Source organism: Sus scrofa, chromosome 10, assembly GCF_054392235.1.
Source record: "Sus scrofa isolate SSC_HxYL_T2T_F1_AM1 chromosome 10, Sscrofa_HxYL_maternal_Yorkshire_Landrace_v2.0, whole genome shotgun sequence".
NCBI classification, from domain to species: Eukaryota; Metazoa; Chordata; class Mammalia; order Artiodactyla; family Suidae; genus Sus; species Sus scrofa.
In genome coordinates, this window is record NC_139392.1 from 11,317,480 (window position 1) to 11,341,249 (window position 23,770).

General features: G+C 40.4%; 1 protein-coding gene across 50 annotated transcripts in view; it reads right to left on the bottom strand.

Moving 5' to 3' along the window:
- The window catches only part of LOC102164422 (uncharacterized), a 412,252-nt gene that overhangs the window by 268,342 nt on the left and 120,140 nt on the right, over window positions 1-23,770 (bottom strand). For all 50 annotated transcript variants that reach the window (XM_084979136.1, XM_084979139.1, XM_084979129.1 and 47 more), the window contains one exon: window positions 4,341-4,422. In XM_084979136.1, coding sequence (XP_084835262.1) covers window positions 4,341-4,422 — 82 coding nt within the window. The remainder of the gene's footprint in view (window positions 1-4,340; window positions 4,423-23,770) is intronic.

Here is a 23,770-nt window from a genome sequence, read left to right on the forward strand (position 1 = left end):
TTCACTGATAAATTATCAAACCCCTACTATTTACAAATACATCATTCTACTCCAATATTTGATGTGTGAGGGGAGGGCTACCTGTGGTTCAGCATATTCACTGTTAGTAAACAAAACACACAATTTCTAGGAAAATACATAGTATTGTCCAACTTCACACATTGGAATCATATTTTAACTCATAAAAAAATTCTCAAGACCAGTTGGGGATGGAGGTAATTGCCCAGACTCTCTTTTGACTTCAAGCATCTCAGTTCTCCATTCTTAAATATCTTCCTATCATTTAAAGATAAACAGAGAAGTTTTGCTCCCATTTATCGCCTCTTTTTCCATTCTTTCATTTACTCTATGTCCTTTTTACTTCTCTACCCTGTGGTCTCACCTTTTCTGGCTGGTTGTCAGTTCTGCTCCCAAAGGCTCCCTACTACAATGGCATGGGTTATTATAGGTTTTTGGTTTTGTTTTTTAAATAGGAAAAGAGTAGAAAAGAAAAGAAACCCATTCTGCCCCGATGAGAACATTTTTTGTATGTATGGGGTCAGTGAGAACATTTTTTCACACAGCCTAGATTAAATATTCAACTGGTATTATGCAAGAGAGTCTGCAGTCTTTTCATATTCTCACCTGGTATGTGTTCCAACCTGATAGAGGAAGGAAGAAGGAGAAAAAACGAAAACATTGTGACACATACACCAGGTGTTGCAACAGATCCAGAGGAGCAACAGTGAATGAAAACTCAGCCTAATGGGAAGTCAAGCATAGATACAAATAATTCTAACATAATGTCGAATAGATCAGAGCAGGATTTACAATGTAATCAATACTGGGAAAGGTAAGAGCCCTTGCTACTTTGCCTGGAGGGTTTCAGAAAGTTTTCAAAACAAGGATGTGAACTGAACTGAAATGAATCACACCTTTAGCCCTTAGTATTAGCAATTCTTTCTGCCTGCAGCATCTTTTCCTCAACTCTTCCTGTGCACGGCTGACAACTATGCTTCAGGTATTGCCTAAGTGTTACTCAGTTACAAGAGTCTTCAACATCACACCTTCTATGATGATAAACTGTCATTCTCTATCACAACTGGCTCCCTCTTCCTCTTCTTCTGAGTTAATCACCTTCTTCACTGATGATGCATTTAATCACCTTTTGCATTCAGTCATTCACTGTCTGTCTCATCAATGTGAATGTAAGCTCCATGAGGGCAGGAATCTGCATTTCAGTCACTACCGTATTCTTGGTGCCTAGCCTTATGTCTAACACACAGAGGGTGTTGAATAAATATGTATTATCCATCAGATTGTGAACCTGTAAAGAGAATCCAGTTGTAATCATTCTGTAATTTCTTTTTTGTATGCTCCCTCACACATGATAGGAGATACTCAACAAATTCTTTGTGCATAAAGAAATACACAAACTGTTCTTTATTCTTCCTTTCTTTATGCACCACCTTCATTGGAAGGAAGATAAAAGAAATTCTAGGCTGGAATATTTTTTTTCCTTTATCAGAAAGTTTAAGGGAAAAATAAGTCGTGCTACTCCAACTTGAGCAAAAACTGTTCGACCATCTCACGGGAAGAAAAACAACAACCGTCTTTGAGACCATGTTCTGGGTTTGATTGAGGATAACACAGTGTCAGGAGGAAATATTCAAGAATGTGACCACTAAATAAAACCCTGTTGAAAGTGTTTTGATTTTTATCCTTGGATGTATCTTGGTAAGTTAGCAGTTTACAAGGGACCAGAGATGACATTTCCTCCCTGCCAAGGTTTGGTTCATTCCCTTTGCCTCAAATGTGGGGCAAACATCTTGAATTTGTGCCTTGATGTCTCAATTTTAAGATGACTTCACAAGGTCCTTCAAGTGACAAGTCTACGGGGTGAAGAGGAGTTAGAGCCAATGGAAGTACTAACTTCGAAGATTAAGTACTGTCTGATTTTAAAGCCTATACTTGGCCATAATAAACTTTTTTTTTAGTTGTACACCTTAGTAGGCCTTTTTAAAGTCTAGTACACATTTGCTGTCATAATCTTGGCGTCCTTGACCAGAGTTAAAGAAGCAGCTATCAAAGTCAACTGAATGATAATTAAACATCTGGCCAGAGCCTTTGTGCTTGAGTTAATTCAAAATGAACAAAATATTGAGTACCTACTACGGGCACAGCCAGAATCAGTTAGATATCATTGATGTGTCATTGTGTGCAGTCTGGTGGGAGATGCTGACATCAAGACAGGCAACTACAGTTCCACGTGGTGAAGGCTAGACCAGGACATGCATGTGGCACCATGACAGCTTTCAGGAGGGACACCTAATCCACACGTAATCAGGAAGAGCATTCCACAGCTGCCTGTCAAATGCTATAAAAGATATTTTGATCCGGGTTTATTTTTTCCACAATACTCTGTATCTTCAGAATAGCCTTTCTTCAAGCATTACCATCACATTCTTATTTACTGAATTTTATCCTTAGAAGACTCAGCCCTGGTTGCATCCATCTGTCCTATGTCTAACTTAAATTAGTGCTCACATAACAAAGCTATCTCTGATCCCCAGGTTATGAGAGTTCTCTGCTGTTAAAAATACACATTTAAGGCTAGCTTTGTCCTTCGGGAACTAATCTTCAGTGTATAAAAACCAAGACTGCTTTCCTTTCCATCTCCAGAGTAATTATTATAGCAAGTATCTGGTGCTTCCACATTTTTGAATTGATGGGATTTTGAATTTATGACATGAACCAAATGATAGAGAAAAATAACTGAATTTTGTAAAGCATAGGTAAGTACATGAGAAAAGCTGACATCGAATCAAGATGATATCAAATTCTTTTTTGTGTTCTGGCCATGCCTTTGGCATGCAGAAATTCCCAGGCTAGAGATCGAACCTGAATGACAGCAGTGACAATGCTGGACCCTTAACCCGCTAGGCCACCAGAGAACTCCAGATACCAAGTTCAAAGGTGGCAGATCTGGAGCACTCACTCTCTCCCAGCAATAGGGGAAATTAGAACACAATGTATGTGTTGGCTTTGATGTTTTTCACAGTTTTTGACAGTTTCTTGAGACTTGGGATCGAGTCTTTGAATGTGACCACTAACAAACCTGTGGTACAGGATGCAGGTTCAAGCAACAGTGTCAAATAAATGGTTGGTTGAACAGTTAATTAAAAGTGCTGACCATTATGCAAATTAGATAGCTCCTTGAAGACAGCTAACTCTGTGGACAGTTTGTTCTCTCTACTTTGCTTCCAAAGCTCCTAAGTCACTCAATACGTTTCTACTGAATGAGGGAGTATGATCACTCACAGCTAGGTGATGCAGAAATGTCTCTGCAGACAACATTGTATCAACAGGGTGAGTATCCTGCAAATATCTTAAAGATGCCTCTGGTGGCAAGAAGTACCCAGAGAGGCTACTTCATTCCACTTGTCACGTCTTGCTTGGAGAAGGACCCATGCCTGCTTTCCCTGATATTCCCTTTGCTTATCCACTCTGGTGGTGAGATTTGAACTTGGGTAACATCAGTGGAGAGTTTTTCTTGCGTGAGCAGAAGAATAAGGAATAGGGTTTTTTTCAGCCTCTCACCAAGAAACATAGTTTACTTATTTAGGATGGAATTTTATTTGCACATCAAGGCCTATCCAGCCAGGATGAGAGCCATGTGAGAAAGAAAAAAAAAAAAATCCCAACCATCACAACACTGGCAAAAAAACACATTTTCACAGGTTAGCAATGAAGCAAAACATTTTTCATTCTTGCCTCAAATTTTTGGCAGAGCCAAGGGACAATTTTCTCAAATAGAAGGGAAGAGCAAAGAAGCGTAGGGCAATATGTAAGCAGAGTGATCATAAACACGGAAAAAGGATGAATATTCTCGATGCTGCTCCAAGGCCTGATTTTTCTGAGGAGTCCTTCACAGGGTTTCTTGCTTGCTTGCATCCCATGTCTGTTTCTTTCTGTCCTTTTATTGAAAGGCATATTTTCCTATCCATTAAGATTTATAGTTTTCTGCCAACTACTTCTCTGGAACAAGTTTCCCTTTAATTTAACAATGCACATATTAGACTGTAATGTACCCATAAAAACTTCTTCTCCAATAGTGCTCACAAAATGCATTTCTTTAGGGCTCAAGACAAACAGAAATACAGTACATACAATGTGGAACCACTCATGGTTCCCACTTATTTTTTAGGCGAGTGTGTTGGTACCACTGTTGTTTCACCAGAAGGTCAGATTCAATCAATTAAGCATCCCCGGGTTGGGACAACCGTATCACCTAATGGTTTTTGAGAAAACCAGAATGGTCACTGACATCCCTGGCTCCCTGGATCTTCCGTATGGCTTACCCGTTAGCTGAGCTCCAAGAAGCATCCATCTTCATTTTCTCATTACTGTCCCCATGGACTCGGTGGCATTCACCATAGCATTCTGAAAAAATGAAGGTTTACAAAAAGGGATTTAAAAAGAGAAAATTTCTTAATCATGCTTTCATAACTGTTGGTGAACAGTTGGTTTAAATTTCCAAATAACTCTTTTCAAAAGGATAGTATCAAAACACATGCAAAAAATCAAAGTCTAAATAAAGCACAATAAATTATTTCACTGCTAAGGTATTAGATTTCAAAGAGAGAAAAGAGTACACATAAGGATATTAGAGTGGACTATATTGGATCTTTGGGAATTGCTGTCAGATATTGATGAAAACAGAGAGACTGTAGGAGATCAGATAAAAGAGAGAAATGATTACATTTGGAAGAACAATGCGGGATACGTGGCCAACAGAGATTTCAAATGTAAGCTAATAGCAACCCACGAAAGAACAAAGTTGGAGTGAGGCCCACATCTTTAACCACATTTACAATCATTCGGCATCTGTAAAAATTTTTTTTTACATAGCATTTTTCCTCATTTCGAAATTTGCAAAATACATATTTAATAGGTTTAGCATGCCAGTCAGTAATTTTGTCCACAGGCAGTGAAAAGAATTTTTTTTTTTTTTTTTTTTTTTTAATGAGCTGGGTTTTGATGCCGTTGCCTTTTCAGCTCTGCCCCAGCCAGCTGTAATCATGGCTGATTCACGGCCCAGAGATGCTGTAAACAATGTGTTCTGTACATTTCAGCATCCACACGGCCCAGAACACCCGTCGTCTCATACTTTCATCTTCTTTCTCCCAAGGTTTCACACCCTAGCCACCTGGAACAGACAGAGTGCAGTTTCAGACTGCATCTTGTGCTTCCTACCTTACCAACAACCACCAAAGAGTAAAAAAATATATATATATATACACACACACACACATATATATACACACACATATATATACATATGAAAGATTTTCCCAAAACAGCTTCTCCTATCTGATAAGAATATTAACTGTTGCATTTATCATGATCACAGATGATACCAACTGAAACAAAACCTGAGAGAATGATCATTGAAAAGGCGGCTGGGACAGTAACTGGGAAGCTGAGGAGCTGGGTTGGCCAGTTCTGCACAGGCAGGGTTGTCAAGTGTACCTAGTACTGAAAGCCCCCTTTGCGATGATCTCATTATATTAAGACAACTGGAAGTGGTCACAGCATGAGTGGCTGTCTGGTTCATTTCAGTTCTAGAGATGTTACTTCATCACAGGATGCAAGCTTTTCCAATCGCCCCCAGTTGCATATTCCATCCTTTCTTCCGATCCCTAGGTGTCTGTATTTGTACCAAGAGAACGATTGAAAAGAAAAATGACAGTAGATGCCAAAGGCTTGTTACAAGGGCATCCTAAACCAGTTAATTAATAGCATAGATCCTACTCCTCCTACAGCGTAGGATCTCTTACAACAGAGATTTGCTTCCAGTTGGAGCATCAGCATCTCAATTATGGGGTACAAGCACTTCAATTAATAGTTTTTGGATTGGAATCCTTTCCTGTCTTTGTGGAAAAAAAAAAAGAAAAGAAATGCAAACCTCTCAACACTACCCAAATTTCACCTTCATTTATAAACCCTAAATTGATTTGATATCAAAACCTTGTTTGGTGTTGCATAAACAGAGGTTTGGAAAGCTTTTCCACTCAGTTCATTTCGTCTGCCATCTGTAGCAATCCATATTTATGTGCTTCTATATTCCAGAGGTTCGTAATTGAATACTGTGACTTGCAGTCAAATTACAAAAAGAATTATGCACATCTGGTATAATACAGAGATATTTAGTGGAGATAGTTGAGGAAGGGGGTTTATTTTCTGAATATGCTTTCTCAGATATAGAATCTTCCCAATTTCACTGGAAGTAGAAAACATAGCTAAGGGTAGTACAGCATTAGAGAATTTAAATCTGTTGGTACTTTTCAGTAATATCCTTGGGACAGATTTTTGAATTTGTTTCAATCTTGATTATAGTCTACACAATGAACAAAAAATATTTCTACACAATGGCAAATCCTAACTGCAAATAATAATTGTTTTGGTTTAGGAAGGGAAAGAAAAAAAAAAAAGGTTTTTCAGGGAAGTCTTCCCCTTCCTAATTTGAAAAAAAAAAAAAAAGTACAGAAGAATTAGTGTCTTCCTCATGAGAAGTTACACGTTCATCTGAGATGATTTAGGTGGCATGAATGATAAGGATATGGGTAAAATAGCTTTTAGGTAAAATGCCCTGCGATTCTATAAAGAATGGATGTCGTGGCTCTTTAGGTGTTTTTCTCCCCCAGGGTCTCTCACCACACACCTGTCTCTAGGAATATAACAATCTAGTGTTGTTTCGAAGTGAGGGTATTCTGGGCTGAGACATCTTGGGTCTGGATCCTCAACCAATTCCTTACTCACCTGTAGCAAGTTACTCAATCTTCCTTAGCCTCAGTTTCCTTATCTACAAAATAGCCACCATACTTCCCCCATCAGAAAATTGCTGTGACATTGAGACAATGTGTATCAAGTGCTTCTCTCACTGCCAAGTATACAGTAATTGCACTATATTTAATATTAAGTTGGCAACGATTTTATAATAAGAGAGTGATTATCTGCTGCTCAGCAATCTGGCTGAGGAAAACTATAAGCCTTGTAAAAGGTGGGACCCCTTTTTCCCCCTAGACAAGACCCTCTGCCTTCCAGGGTTTGGTTACTACTCATGACCTCTTCCTTCACCAGGTCAATATGAAGTTAGTTCCAACTTCTCTCCTCCTAGACTCACACACTCCTCAGTGGTCTAAGCTCTCCATACATTAATGGGCAGAGGGACTTTTTCTCCCATAGTTTTACTTTGTTTTCACTCTACCCTAATGACCACTCCTCAAACCCAAGTTTATTATCGTGGAACTATTATTGTTGTAAATCAAATTCCAAAGAAAAACAGTATCAGTAGATTTCTTTTCACTTAATGTATTATCAAATAATATAAAACACAGATCTAACAAAACACATGTCCTCAGTCTGTGAAGAAATGACCGTCGGTTGACCTGCAAATATGGTTTCATATCACTGACTCCTCTAAGAAAAAGAAACAAAATAAGAACAGAGTGTCTCTGCTGATTACTCCTGAAGAACCTCCCTCATGTGATGGAGATGTGTTCAGCTCTAAGAACCCATGTTCAAATGGGTGTTGTTTAGTTGGTTTCTTATTAAATTGTCTGTTTTTATTCACTATAAGGGTGTGACAGATGAAAACACTGAGCTTTCCAAAGCTCAGAGGTATCAGTTATCTAGTGCTAGATAAAAAACAACCCCCAAACTTAGCAAATTACAGGAGTGACCATTTTCTTTGCACACTACTCAGGGTTCCAGCCATCTGGGCTGGGCTCAGCCAGGCAGTTCTTCTGCTTCTGTTACCTAGAGTCATGTGTGAAGCTACAGTCAGTGACCACGTCAGGGTGTTAAGGGCTAAGTCAGTCTCACTGACATCTCTGGAGATGGGTGGTAACAGTCGAGGACTGGTCTCCACCAGGATAGTCTGGGCTCGTGGGTAGGTTCCCAAGTATAAGAAGAGAAGTTGCAAGACCTCCTGAGGCTTGAGTTCACACACCATCACTTCTGTTGATCAAGGCAAGTGATGTGGCATGCCTACACAGGGAGGAATTACACCTGCCACCTTGCCGATATTCTACCATGCCACATAAGCCTTTGTAAAAATAAAGTAAGCCATGTTTAATTTCTGCTCATCTTCCCGATTTTCTTAGCTGACACTTTTTCTTATGATACAGTATGTGCCAGGAGCTAGGGTACAGAAACAGAGCTCTTGCTCTAAGTGATTTTATCTCTGCCAGAGAAGAGAGTTTAGGGGACTTCCTGGAGAGCTCAATGACCACGTGATGTGATTAGCTGCGTTTGGCTAAACTGCTGGACCTGGCCAAGCACTACAAAGATGTGTGCCTTTCAGACAGACTGAGAAAAGGTACAGGTGTTTATAAACCCAACCTCATGACTTCGTGACCACGAAGAATAGAATCCAGCACGTCATTATTTTTTTCTTCTGAGACTCGGTGAGTTCCATTGTCATCACACTTAAATGACAGCCCAGGTTTTTGATCCCCATTTGAAGCAGATTAGGATAGTAGTTAAGGACCTGCCTATGACTATATACATATATATAAAGTATTCACATTCCAACTGTAAAATAGAGGCTATACTCTAATCTAACTCATACGATTATATTGTGGGATACAGAAAAGAAAATGTGAAGTGTGTAAAAATCTTCGTCTTCATATATGACAGTATTATTTTACAGCTAGTGAAGAAAAAGGACCCTCTTTGAGAACTGTTTAGAGAAAGATCTAGAATTTAAACTTACTTAAGTGTCCACAGTTTCTCTCCTTTACCTCCTGCCTTTCAAGGATCTTGGGAAAAACAAACGCAATTAATAGAAGAAGGTTGTAGATGAGTATACTGGTTTAAATTGGGAATCAACTTTCTTTTCTTGAAGCTTTTTTTAATTTGATGCAACAACAACAACAAAACACCGTGTGTCTATTTGCTGCCGATGGTAGATAATGCTTCTTAATTTTCTTTCTTCCTTATAGAAACCCTGCTTTCTTGTAATGAATGTTTAAAAATTTCTTACTCCCCAAGGGGTACTGGGCATGGGGTAATAGAAAAAAAGAGCATCCACTTGACATACCCTAAATTCATTCCAGGGTCAAAATCTGCCAACCCAGAAACAGAAACTAAAATTCATGACATAAGGAGGAAGGTCATATTTCTGTTTCCAGTAAAGATATGCCAGGAGCTTTGTATTCAGGGCCAAATTTCCAATTTAAGAAATTAGTTTTCATCTATTCCAAAGTTGTGATGCTGTACCAATAATAAAAACATCTCTCTTCACTTTGGACACTACCAACCAAGGCCAGAAAATTCTTGCAGCTGACAATGCCTGACTCTGGGTTGTGATTGTTGGACTTTAGCTGGTTATGTCATTACTTGAGCATTATTTAAATATGTTTCTCCTTTTAATTCAATTTCCTGTTTTGTTTTCTCAAAACCATAAATTGTCTCTTAAGAAATTTTACAAAATGCATATTGTTCTCCCGTGAGACCCGTTCTATTCCTCAGCTGGGCAATGCCTGCCAAGTGACATTTTTTTTTTTTTAAAGTTTTTCCTTTATTGGTTTTGCATAATGGTTGCAACAGTTTTCAAGTAATGAAAAAAGAATGAAGAATGTATGTCCTTTCCAGCACATGGCCACAATGTTAATGTTAAAACAAAACAAAACAAAACAAAACCCCACCCTCAGAGTGGTCTTGGATACCCAGCCACTCTCTTCCCAGCTCCCTCATTTGGACTGAAGATGTTTCCTATCTTTTCTCTTCTTGTTCAAAATAAACTATTTATTTTCAAAGGAAGCCTGTCATGTAGGACATCTGTGGTCATGTTCTTGTGGTCTGGGTTGGACTCTAGCTCCCACCACCAACTAGCGCAGAATCCACGGGGAATGTGACTTAATTTTTCCGAGCCTATATTGTCTCATCTGTGAAGGGGGAGTAATGGCACTTATTTCACTGGATTGTTTTGCAGATTAAAGATAAGGCATGGGAGAGTGCCTCTCACACAGTGTGAGCTGAAGCTAGATGTGAACCTGTTGTCTGTTTTAGGGATAAAAGGACCATTTTCTGCCCTCAAGGTCCATCGGGTGGTTGGAGTGGGAGAAAAACATGGGAGGGGGGCGTGATGAAAGGCAAAAGCATGCGGAGTAAGACACTGATAGACAGAGACCAGATCCCACCCTGCTGGATGCCAGAACAGGGTAATGCAAGTGCAAGAAACAGGGTCTTATCTCAGTTTTGTATCTACAACAGCACATAACAGGCACTAATGGTCATCTGCTGAATTTTTTACTCTTCACGTATGTGACCTAAACAGAAAATGCACAGCGACCTAAACAGAAATCCATGAACCAAAGTTTTGTGGGGCAAATCTGGCTCACTGTCTATTTTTGTAAACAAAGTTTTATTGGGATCGAGCCATGCCAATTTATTTAAGTATTGTTTATTTTGCCTTTGGGCTATAGTGAAGAGTTAAGCCTCTGTGGCAGAAGCTTTATGGACCACAAAGCCAAAAACAGTTGCCATCTGGCCCTGGTCCTACACAGAAATTTTGCCAAACTTTGGCCTATGGAATCGAGTTACCCACCCACCCCTGCCCGAACAGAGGTCTCCTGAAGAACCCCTAATTCAGGGTCAGGTGTGTTTTTTTTTTGCAGATTTTGTTTAATGTAATTGCTTCCTTTTCCCATAGGAATTATTGACTTACTGCTTTTTTAAAGGAGAACCTGATTTTATAAAATAAAGAAAGAAAAAGAAAAGAAAAGGAAAGTACCTGTGGTAGGCAGAGACACATCACTATCTGCAGTCAGCATCTTGAAAAGATGCAGGGTACCAATATGCAGAGGATGGACCAGGACCCCAGCACGGCTCCTCCAAGCCGTCTGTCAGTATAAGGGCAGCTCTAGGGTCACCACAGGAGAAGAAACAAACAGCACTGACCTCGGTTTCATTGCCAGCCTTTCCCTGGGTCCCTGCATGTCTACTCTGAACTCACGGGCAAAATCTCCACTTGGAGACACTGGACAAGGCTGTGACAAAAGGCACAGGTTCATGGCAACCTGACTGGCAGATGAGATCCCACTTCCATTATTCATTCCACACCAGGGCTAACGCTTGCATTTGGCAGAATACTGTGTAAGGTGTGCCCCACATTCTCCATGGGCCCGTGCTGGGTGCTAGATTACACTGCGCAGCTGTGGCTGGCTGACCAAGGAGGAGTTAAAGCATCAGTAATTGACGTGGGGTCTTGTCCTCTCTAAATGGCAGCTACTTATACTGTACTTACTGTACAGAAGAGGCCGTGCTGTCATGGCTCTTTGACGATTTCTGCAAAATCCATTTGGATCCATTTATTCAACTACCATCAACCAGCACTGGGGGGGGGGGGCAGGGCAGACAGGGGGCAAGGGAAAAATCATTCCCAGGAGCAAAGAAACCACTGTCCTTCAAACAATATCTTTGCTTATTCATTTTAAGTAGAAGGCCACACAGACACAGCAAAGCAGCAGGCTCATGAAAGGAGATTTAAGGTCCATTCTGGCTAAAGGGTCCTCCCTGATGTTCAATCCTAGAAGCGGTACTCGTCAATCTTGGAGAATTTCCAAACCTTCCATGCCCAAGAGAATTTCTCATGTTGAAAGACTGCAGGATGGGACCCCGTAACAATCCCCAGGAAGTTCAGGCTGAAATTACACTCAGGCCAAGGCTGTGTGGTGTGCGTCTCTGTAATTGTTGGGTCTCTTCCAGAAGGCTCTCAACACATGGGACTCCGATGAAGTTCAGCATGCGGAAAGGGCTGAAGCCTGAAGTCGGAGTGTTTGTAATGGAAACACAGCAGTGACCCCGTGATCCGGGTCTGTATCTGTGCCGCCATAAATTGCGTTTCTCTAAACAGAGCAGCAGAAGTGCCCGTGATGGGTGGGGGCAGGGAGGTTCTGTTAAAGGCTCCCTCAGGTAGGGAGGTCGCAGGGCCTCCTAATAAGAAAACCATGCATTTCAAGAGGGCTTTATAGTTTGCAAAAGTACTTTCACATTTAAGGTTCTAAGAACAAGCCTCTGAAGTGGGTAAGGCAAGCATTCTTTTCCTCCCTTTATACATGAAGCAACGGAAAGAGAGAAATCAAAGGTCTTTCTCACGGTACAGGGTCAGCCAGATTCAGAAGTCATGTCCTCTTATACTGAGGTCAATATTCTTCTACTAAGTTATCCTCTGATCTCTGTTTCTGTGTGACTGTCTCAACTAGCACAGATACTCAAACACAATACCTTTCCAAAAAGTGAATCTGATGCAAACCCTCTCAAAGACAACCAACCTGAGGACGAGGGGAACACGGGCCGATCAATGATTATCTTGATATAAAGGCCTTGAGCACAGAAAGCTTATGAAACATAATCGCGTGCAACGACAAGTTTGGAAGAGTCCCTTCTACCTTGCATGAAGATGACTTCATCCTTACCGAGGAGTAGGGAACGGAACTCATCAGGCACTGCTAACCAGTAGTTCCGCCATAGACATCAGCCAGGGTTCAAGGACCTGTGCGTTACCTAAGAGGACCTGCAGACAGCCACGAACACGCTGATGAGCAGGGGAAGGTTGGGACCAAAAGGGAGGCGCAGGGGGAGGTCCCCTTGGTCAGAGGCACCGGCGTGGCTCTCATCATCTGGGGGCACGTAAGCCCACTGAGTCCTACCATGATCAAGCAAGAAAGCCCTTGAGCTGGCTCACCACGACTGAGTTCATCAAACGCGCAGTGCCTTCCACGGCCAGATCCCCTGCAAAGTGCCCAGGTGGCCTGGGCCCCGCAGTTCTCTTTTGTGTCTGGCCCACCTGACTCCATGTTTTTTTCTGTCCCATCAACAAATCCATAGATAAGGATTAGGAGATTGGAGGATGGACAGTTTCGTGTTTCCACAAGGACTTACCAAGTGTTTGGACTACATGGTTCTGAAAAACAAAGTCTAGTAAATCGCAAACCAAAGATAGATGGTAGCAATCAGGCCTCAAGGAAATTCATGCTAAATGAAGGGAACTCAGTAGACAGACCCTGGGCACCAGGTTAGTCGGTTTTTTCCATCAGTCTTAGGAGCGTCCTCTCCCCAGATACTTGTATAAACACAGTGCTCGAGGCATATCCCTTAGAGAGTGAGCATATGATATTTTTATTGCCTTTCTTCCTGTACTTTTAAATATGAATAGAGCTGTATTTCACAGAGTGCTGATTAAAAATATAGACTTTTTCAGTCTCCCAATATAAAAGCTTATCAAAAATTGCTTTGATATAGGTGAAATAAAACAAAAGTTATACTACATTAACCAGAAACTTCTTTTTTAAAAAAATTATGTGCTTGAAGAAGAGGAGGACCCAAGTGGCATAGCTTGTTTCTTTTAAATGATAATTTAATTCATTCGAAGCATCAGCCTTCTATTTTGGAAGATGTGTAGATGGCTAACAGGGACATGAAAAGATACTCAACACCAGTAATTATTAGCGAAATGCAGATCCAAACGACAGTGAGGAATCACCTCACACCAGTCATAATGAACATCATCAAAATTATTATTACTAATAATAAGCGCTGGAGACAGTGCAGATAAAAAGAAACCCTCCTACGCTGTTGGTGGGAATGTAAGCTGGTGCCGCCACTATGGAGGACAGTATGGAGCTTCCTTAGAAAAGTAGAAATAGAGTCATCATATGATCCAGCAATCCCACTCCTGGGCATATATCCAGAAAAGAAGAAAACCCTAATTAGAAAAGATACATGCACCCCAATGTTCACAGCAGCAATATTTACAATAGCTAAGACCTGGAAGCAACCTATGTGTCCATTAACAGAGGAAAGGATTTAAGAACATGTGGTACATGAATGTATATATGTATGTGTGACTGGATCACCTTGCTGTACAGTAGAAAATTGACAGAACACTGCAAATCAGCTATAGTGGAAAAAAATAAAACAATCATTAAAATTAAAAAAGAAGAAGTGGTACCCATATATAATGGAATATTACTCAGCCATTAAAAAGGAAATAATGCCATTTGTAGCAACATGGATGGACGTAGAGATTAACATACTAAGTGAAGTGAGTCAGAGAAAGACAAATATTATATGATGTCACTTATGTGTGGAATCTAAAACAGTTGTACAAATGAACTTATCTGAGAAACAGACTCACAGACCTAAAAAATAATCTTATGGCTACCAAAGGGAGAGGGGGATAGGGATAAATTAGGAGTTTGGGATTAACAGACACACACTACTCTACACAAAACAGATAATTAACAACAGCACAGGGAACTATATTCTATATCTTATATAATAATGTAAAATGGAGGCGATTCTGAAAAAGTTACGTGTGTGTGTGTATATATATATATATTATATATATGAATTCCATCACCTTACTGTATATCTAAAACTAACACAACTTTGTAAATCAACTCTCCTTCAATAAAAAAGAACACCCCAATTTTGATCAGAACCATGCTTCATCCAGCTCAAGAAATTAGCATGGTGGCTTCATAAATTCAGTGGTTGCCCACCATGCTGCCCCTTTTCAACTTCATGTTCTACACATAAATAGGAGGCATCAAGAGCCTTGCCACTGTGCAACTGTTTAGGGTGTGCCCTGAATAAGGGAACCTGGCCTGGAGACTCAAATCTCACTGCTGTACTCAACACACGCACTCAGGAATTCACCTGGCATCCACCTATATGAGGCGAAATTTTTTCAAAATTTGATCAAAGGTGCTACGTGAGTTAGCTGGGCCTTGGCCATCCGTAAACTCACTTCCAAATGCAACAAACTCAGAAAAGCTTATAAATCACATGAATAAATTTATCATCAAAGTCTCCCTTTGGGAGTAGAGTAATGAGCAACATTGTACAAGAAGCAGAATTAAAGAGGCTTTATTTAATAATTTAATATGCAGAGTTTATGAGTGTTAGCATTGCTCATCAAAGGCATTAAAGCGCCATCACCTGCTGTGTAGGAACAGCAACTTTCCTTTGTGATGGCAGCAGACATTACTACTAAATTGCTATCTGCAGATTTCCTGCTTCTCAACATCCCCCCTCCCTTTTCTTTCTGAGGATTTCTCTTCTCTCTGCTTACATTGCCCTCCTGTTGTTGTTGTTGTTTGTCTTTTTAGGGTCACACGGAAGTTCCCAGGCTGGGAGTCAAATTGGAGCTGCAGCTGCCAGCCTACACCACGGCCACAGCAGTGCAGGATCTGAGCTGCATCTGTGACCTACACTGCAGCTTGTGGCAATGCCGGATCCTTAACCCACTAAGAAACTCCAGGGACTGAACCACATCCTCACGGATACCAGGTAGGTTCTTAACCCACTGAGCCACAACAGGAACTCCTGCCCACCTGTTCCTGCCTGCTGTCTACGTTATCAGCATATTAACCATAGTTACTTTAAATTCCTCATCTGATAATTCCATCATCTGTGCCATGCCTAGTTCTACACTTGCTCTGCCTCCTTAAATTGTGCTTTCTGCTTTTTGAGATGCATTGTGATTTCTTCTTGATAGCCAGACCTAAGGTACCGGGTAAAAGGAACAGCTATAAATAGGGTGGTATTAAGTACCTGTCATGATCAGGTGAGAAGGAAGCAGTTCTAGAGGTCTACACCAATCAGATCTGAGTCTCTAGTAAGTCTGTGCCTCTGGTCTGGGAACTGCACAAGAGTTGCTCAATTTTTTCTCCTCCCTTGATGGGCACGAGATGGCGAGAGTGGGCTGGAGATGGGTTATTTCCCTTCCCCCAGGTGAGTTAGGCTCCGGTACTAATAACCCAACAGGGTTAACCAGTGTCCCCTGAGGGCAGCCTCTGGTTTGTTTCAAAAGGGTTCTTTTCCTCCCCCTGCAGGAAGTGCTTGGAGATTTTCCTCTGGTATTTACTGTGGGAATCTGGTGGAGCTTCAGGAGGTAAATCTAACAATCCTGTGTGTGCTCTTCTCTACTGGACCTCCCTGGATTTTAGCTTATTTTATTTTTTGGCAAAACACCCTCATCCCCACCCCACCCCCCACCCCACCCCCGTGGCCTGGGCTAGGCATCAGTTCCTGGGCACATGGAGTCCCTGGGCTGGGCCTCAGTAGATGCAGCTGCAACCTACGCTGCAGCTGCAGCAATGCCAAATCCTTTAACCCACTGCACAGGGCTGGGGATCCAATCTGGTGCTCCAAAAATGCTGCGGTTCCCATTGTGCCTCAGCAGAACTTCCTCCCTGGAGTTTTTAACTTGGGGTTGTCCAAGTTGAGCCTCCAGCAATCCATCAGTTACCACCCAGGCTTTTGATTCCTGCAGTAGTTTCTGCTTGAGTCTCTGTCTGGAAAGCCTGGATGCCCTGTATTTATTCATCCATCTCTGCAACCTTGGGGGTAGTAGTTAACTCCACATCCACCCCTCTCTTATGGATCCAAGAAGAGTCGTTGCTTTTTCAGCCTCTTTAGCTTTTTACTTGTCAGGACAGAGTGGCAACTTCCAAGCTTCGTGTGTGCAGGATCAGAAACTGGGACTTTCTATCTACTTTCTAAAAGGAAAGGATTCCGGACTGCTAGGTCAATTTTCGAGCTCTTTGTCATGCTGAAATCTGGATAGCAGACTAATTCTCCAGATAGCTGGTGAGAGTGAGAGGCAGAGTGGAAATTTGATTCTCCAGTGCCTGGACTCAGAGGAGCAGGGATAGGTTACATAGTGAGTAGAAGGATTATTTGAATGAGAACAATTGTGGTAGCTATTTTTAGCTGCCACTATGAGTATGAAATTTTGGGGCAAAGAGAAACTATCCAGAGAGTATTTCTAGAAAGCTTTCTTCATGTCATTCAGAGTTAAACACTTTCTTCACACCCTTTGAGAAAAACTATTTGAAAAAGTCAGCTGTATTTCTCCAGGCTTCTGTGAAGTGACTCCAGGCAAGGAGGAAGTCAAGTGGGGATGCACTGATATTTTTTAGGGTTTCCCTCTTTTGAATTTAGAGCCAATAAAAAGATATTCCTGCATGGAGTCTGCAAATCAGGACATGTGCAGATTGGTGAGCTTGGACATCTAAAAATTCAACTGCACAAAATACATTATTGGAGGCAAAAAAATTAAAGCTCTTGAAACAATGTTATTAAACATTGGGTTTAATAACAGTGGGTTGGGTTAGTTTTAAAATGAAGCCATTAAAAAAAAAAAAAAGAAAAGAATTGACACCTTGTAGAAAAGGGCCTTCTAGTCATAAAGCAAAAACCACAAAGGAAAACAATGCTTTTGAGAAATTAAATAAAATTCTCTCTATAATAAAAGCACTATACATAATTTACGAGGGATGCAATATTTATAAACTATATGGTAGACAAAGGGTTACTATCCTCCTTTTACTCAAAAGAATAATTCTTTCGCATCAACAGGAAAAAAAGGAGTACTTAATTGAAAGATATGCAAAGGACACAAAGAGGCAAATTACAAAAGAAAAACAAACAAATGAGTTTGTGTCCAATTTTACCAGCATCACACAATGAGTTCCATTTTTGGCTATCGAATTGGCAAAGGTTAAAGACCCAGATGAATTCCCTGCGATGGTAAGACGGTGGGAAAGCATGCGATCTTGCACAGTGCCAGTTCAAAGGACTGTTGTGTGGCAGATGGGACAGTGAATAAGGAAGAGAGACACAGGCCCGTGGAGCTCTAGGTCTGTGGGGAAAACATTAGAAACAGAGACTGGCATCAGCCAGAACACTTGAAGATTTTAAGAGCAGCTGCAGAGAAGGGCACACATCTGCTGTCCCACAACCCACACAACGCTGTGCTTTAGGTGTAGACAAGCAAGGCTGGGATCCAGTTATTCCCGGGATGTACCAGACATATGAGCTGTAGCTCGGTGTAAAGATGTTACAATGTAGGCATCTCTTTGGGACACCCCCAGAGGTGGGGTGGGGGCCACATTCAGGGAATGGAGCCCTTTGTCTCCTAGTCAACATGTAAAATGAACAGACACAAACAAGCCTGAAACTATTTCCACTTCTTAGAAGAAAAGGAAACTGTAAATATTTATAATTTAATATAAAGGTGGACCTGCCACACTGAGCGTTTTAGTTCTGGCATCCAAGCCGATACTTAGCTTTCAAAATGGTTTTCCCCCCACCCCCCGTTACTAGCAGCTCCCTCATCTCACACATCAGGGGATTTCTCTCCTGGCAAGGGTCTGCAAGCCCTTCCAGAAATGCTTGAAAAGCAATTAAATGGTTTCCAGGCTTTGGGGGTCTTTATTTCTTAGTTCAATAGCATATCCTGGGATGTGTGTTGTACTCTGGAAAATAACTCTGTCAAAGGCAAAGGGATAGCGGTCCCTGCCCTGTGTTCCCTTTTCTTCAGAAATGGTATCGTGCAGGAGCTGTCAGCTCTGGTAACTGTCAAACGTGACTTCTACCATCTGCAAGACTCAGGTGGGAAGATGCCTCCTCTGTGGCATCTCAGTCGTTCTTTCTGATCAGTGATGAAGCTTTGTGAGAAGAGATGATTATTATGGCTCTCCTGTTTCCTCTTCGGGTCTGAATACTAAGTACAAAAGGATGTAGAAATTAAGGTAGACTCTCCAGGGTGTCTCCCTGCATGGGCTGGGAAACAACGGTATGCATTCAACAAGGATGGGTATGTTAGCAGATATCGTCTTCCAGAAGGAAAACAAAAGTGATAATATGTGTACATATCTTTAAACTGTCTACCATATTGACCCAGGAACCTAATTCTGGAATTTATCCTAAGAAAACAAAGAGATGCTCAAACGTCCATGTGCAAACTTGATCCTCTCTGTACTGTTTATGGTAGTAAAACTGAAACGAAAACATAACAGTCTGAAAATTATTTAATAAAAGATTACTATGAAATAACATTTTTATTTTCTAAGACTTTTCTGATACAGAACCATGTCCTGAGGATATTGTAAATCAGAATTCGTTTATAAAACAGTATGTTTGCTAAATCCAAATATTTTCAAAAGTAGGTAAAAATGAACATAACCCAAACTAAATGCATTAAAACGTTAATAACAATTTTCCCGAATGGTAAAAATAAGGATGTTCTGGCTTATATTTTGAAGTTTTCTCTACTTCATAAAGTTTTAACAGGAATAATGAGGGAAAATAGATGATCATTTCAAACATTCTTCTTTCAATTTAGGCATGTAGTTTTATTTCTCAAAATGATGAAATATATAAAAGATGAGCATTTTCCTTTTTATGACCATGAGTTATCAGGAAATAACTGTAAAAGTTCATGCTTTCAAAAAATAATGCCTTTCATTCTTAGTAGAAAATTGCAACCCTACTCTAGTACTTTCTGTTATTTTCATTTAGAGAAGATAAAAGAGTAGAATTACATCCCAGACTGTATGAAAAGGTCCACATTTTAGTGTTTAAGTAAGTTACTCCCAGGTGTGGTTTTGTGGAGCCCCATTCTGTTTTTTCCAATGACTACTTCTGATATTATTTCATATTTCTCAAAGAATTATCAAAATCTGCAAACCATCTTTTGCCTCACCCTCTCTTTAATCTTTTGTACATAATCTGATGAAAGTTCTCCTTGAGGCCTCTTTCTAAAATGGAATGGTTATTTTGGCTAAATTTTTAGAACATTTACACTACATTTTAAATTTGAAATCATTTTTAACTGCAAAAGCAGTTCCTGATCAGTGTGGGAAAGTTAGAAAAATACAGGTAAACTACAAAAGGAAAAAAAGTCAAATCTCATAATCCCATGGCCCAGAGAAGACCCCTCTGAAACTCCTGGCGGAGTTCACCTGTGGCTCAGCAGGTTAAGGATCGGGCATTGTCACTGCAGCAGCAAGGGTCACCAGGGTTCAAGCCCTAGCCTTGGAAGTTCTACACGCCACAGGTGTACCAAAAAATTAAGTAAATAAGAGAAAACCCAAGTCATATGTTTCCTCAGGGCTTTTCATATGCATCCATTTTCACATACATATAACACAAATACATATTTTTATAAAAACAGGATTAACCTTTATGTCCATTTTTGTTGTGTACATTTTTCACCTAACAATATACGGTGAACATTTTTCTGAGTCAATAAAATGTAACTACAGTATTATTTTTGACGTGTAAAACATATTCAATTATATAATGTTTCTCATTCAATTAATTAATCCTGTGATGATGAAATTTTAAATTGCTTCCAATAGTTATCTACCCTTGTAGTTAAATTAATTCATCTGTATTAAAGTAACTAATTTTCTAAAGGTTGGGATTATAGTCCTGACGCTACAGAGTTACCCAAAAAATTAACTTTTCTTTCCTTTATGTGTGATGTACGTGTTTTTTCCCTTTTAGGGCCACACTTGTGGCAAAAAGAAGTTCCCAAGCTAGGGATCCAGTCGGAGCTACAGCTGCCAACCACAGCCACAGCAACACAGGATCTGAGCCACATCTGTGACCTACACAATAGCTCACGGCAATGCCAGATCCTTAACCCACTGAGCGAGGCCAGAGATTGAACCCACATCCTCATGGATCCTGGTCAGATTCATTTTCGACTGTGCCACAATGGGAACTCCTGCGATGTACATTTTAAATCAATATTTCTCAAATTTGAGATACGACTGAGTCCCTTTTCAGGGAAAATGTTTCTGCAGAACCCAATTTGAATTTAAATTATTTTGATCAAATGTTTCCTTAATACATAAAGTATATAAATTAAACCATAAAGTAGGTATAAATTACTAGTGTGAGAGTAGGATAAAGCTCTAAAACCAACTTACATAAGTAAAATTTCGGGACCAATACAATTCAAATGAACAGCTATTTAATAGGCCAAATGGTGTCATTTTTGCGGAAATTAAATTCCATGGCATAGGTTACCTCCTAGTAAGCATTCCTAGAAGACCATGGCTATCCTAGGATGGCTCTGTGCTCCCCACACTTTTCCAGCTTAAAATACTGAAAATCATCCATTCCCATATATTACCTTAATATTGTTTAACCTTTATTTGCTAGTAACCATCATTTGAGTGCTGGTTGTCACTCATTACCCCACCTCCAGGAGCTCAACAATAAAATAGCCCAGCCCGTCTTGAGCACCATAAAAATCCTAGAAATAAATGCCATCGTAGACACCAAATTCACAAGGAGGCCAGACAATGATGAACCTAAATTCACAAAGAGGTCCGGTATACACACATATGCATATATATCACTCAAGCAAAAATGTAAATTTTTAAGTTACTATGGAAAATTCCCCAAATCCCAAGAATACTCTAGTGATAAAAGCAAAGAAACTGGGTATCACTGATTCACAGCAGGCCTCTTGCACTTTCTTGTGTGGAGGAGGAACTTCTGATTTTTGTCAAAGAGGAAGGATGGCTCTGGACCAGACGCTTCGGGAAAAGAGAAGGGCTTGGAATCCTGAACACGGGAGGCCTCACACACATTTAGGCACACTCAAGGGCTTGAGGCATTCTGGAGGCAGAGTTTCTGGGCGGTTACCTGAACAGCAGGATTTGGAGATGACCAGAATGAAGATATAAGGTAGATTCTGGGCCTTTTTGTAGTATTCTTTGGGAGATGATACATACATCCTACAACCTAGTCCTCCTTGTTTGAAACTATCAAAGTACTAACATCTTTTAGGTTGGCTGTGACAATCAAATGAAGTCTTATGTGTAAAGAAACTGTCATACAGTCCAAACGTTTTGCTATGTTCCATGAGTCACTGCGTCTCTCATACCATCTCCTCCCACTGCTTTTATAACTTATGCTGGAACTCAGCTCTTTGAACAGTCCGACCTCCTTTCTGCCTCAGGGACTTTATATGGGCTGCTCCCTTCCTCCCCGAGCCATCCTCCCAGCATAATGCACAGGATGTAGTCCTCAGCATCTCTCCAGCCTCTGCTCAGACATCACTCCTGCCACAAACGGTCCCCTTCTCTCACTGAATGGGTCCTTCCTCCCTCAACGTGGCTTTATTTTTTCCCAAAGAAGTGATCACTCCCTGAAATGGTATGTGTTCATTTGCTTATTTGTCTCTCTCTGTTGGTTGCACTAAGCAGCCTGACAGTACAAACTTTGTTTTGTTCCCACCATAGTTCCAGCCACAACTGTGTTTTGCAAAAGCGAGCACTCAACATTTCCCATTACCGATGAAGGGAGGCTTGGCATCTTCGGAAGCTGGGGTCTACTGTTTCAGGATCTAGATCCAGAAAACATAAATCTTCCCTATGGATTAATGTAAGATAAATTAATGTCATCTACTAAACTCCTGTCATGTGCTTAGCTCTGTGATAAGAGCCTTGAAGAATGACCAAGACATACGTCAAACAGCTCAAGCCTGGAATGTTTGTGATATCGTAAGACCAGCATAACTGATGATTATATGTAACACCCAAGAATTTCTCATTTAAATTATTCTCATAAAAGGAATACAAAGAACAAATGGAAAGACGAACATTATCAAACAGAAAAACGCAACCATAATGTCTGTGCGAAATCTTACTTCTACTTGTTCTGGTAGGTACTTGTGTCTGTAAGGATAAGAGAGCCTTAGGAAATTTCCGTGGCTTAACTCAGTTTAATGAGGGACTCTGTTTTGCAGTCATTCTAGAACAAAGTTGTCTTACATCTTGAGGCTCTGTCCTCATCTATATTCTTGGATTCTTCTCCATTCAGCTCATGAGTGAGCAAAAGAAGCAAAGACGGAATATGCTTTATATGGAAAAGAATCAGAACTGCTATATGTATTACTTCTGCTCGAATTCTATTGTTGAAACCCAGTCATGTGGCCAAAGCAAATGCTAGGGAGCCTGGGACTAGTCTAGCTGTGCGACAAAAAAGAGATTAATGCAGATTTGGTGAGCAACCTCTGCCACAGCATTAAAAAAGAGCTGTCATGCTGTTTAATAATAACATTTGATTGAGGAGTTCCTTCTGTGGTACAGTGGGGGAAGGATCCAATGTCATCCCTGCAGCATCTTGGGTCATTGGTGAGGTGCAGGTTCACTCCCTGGCCTGAGAACTTCCAGCTTCCATATGCCATGGGTGCGGCCAGAAAAAAAAAAAAAAAAAAAAAAAATATATATATATATATATATATATATATAAAATTTTTTAATTGAAACTTTAAATTTAGACATACATTCTGCCAAGGGAGGTTCCTGTCACAGCAGGGATGAAGGTGTCAAATCACCCGTTTATTCCATGATAAGGTAGAGAACGTGCAATGAAAGTGTTTGGGTTTAATCTTGGCTCAGGTCCAAGAATGAAAGGCATCACCAAGCTGTAAATTTCTTTCCTGATTCATTTTTCAGTAAATTCAGTCATTTGTGATCCAGGGATACAAACTGTTATTGGAGCTCCTGCCGTGACAATCTGTCATGGTTGGTGACGGTCCTGTTGGTTGACAGGCCTTTTATAACGTTGCTCCTCCTCCCTGGAGCATTGTTTTCACTTGCAGCAGAGATAAGTTTTCAAAATGTTCAGGAGATGTTTCTTTTCTGAACCCTTATATAACTGATGATATTTTTCTATTGCTTTCACATATGAAGACTGACTGGCTGTGAATAAAATGCTTCTATCACCAAACTTCCCCCCTCAAAAAATTAAAAATATGGCAATTAAAAATTAAAAATTAAAAGCCAGGCTGATTTTTTGTTTCTCCATGCTGTCTTATATTTCTACCCAAATAACATGCAAATTCTTTCTTTTAAATTAGTTTTACCTAGAATGCTCTGAAGCTTTCAGATTTCATAAATATTTTTTA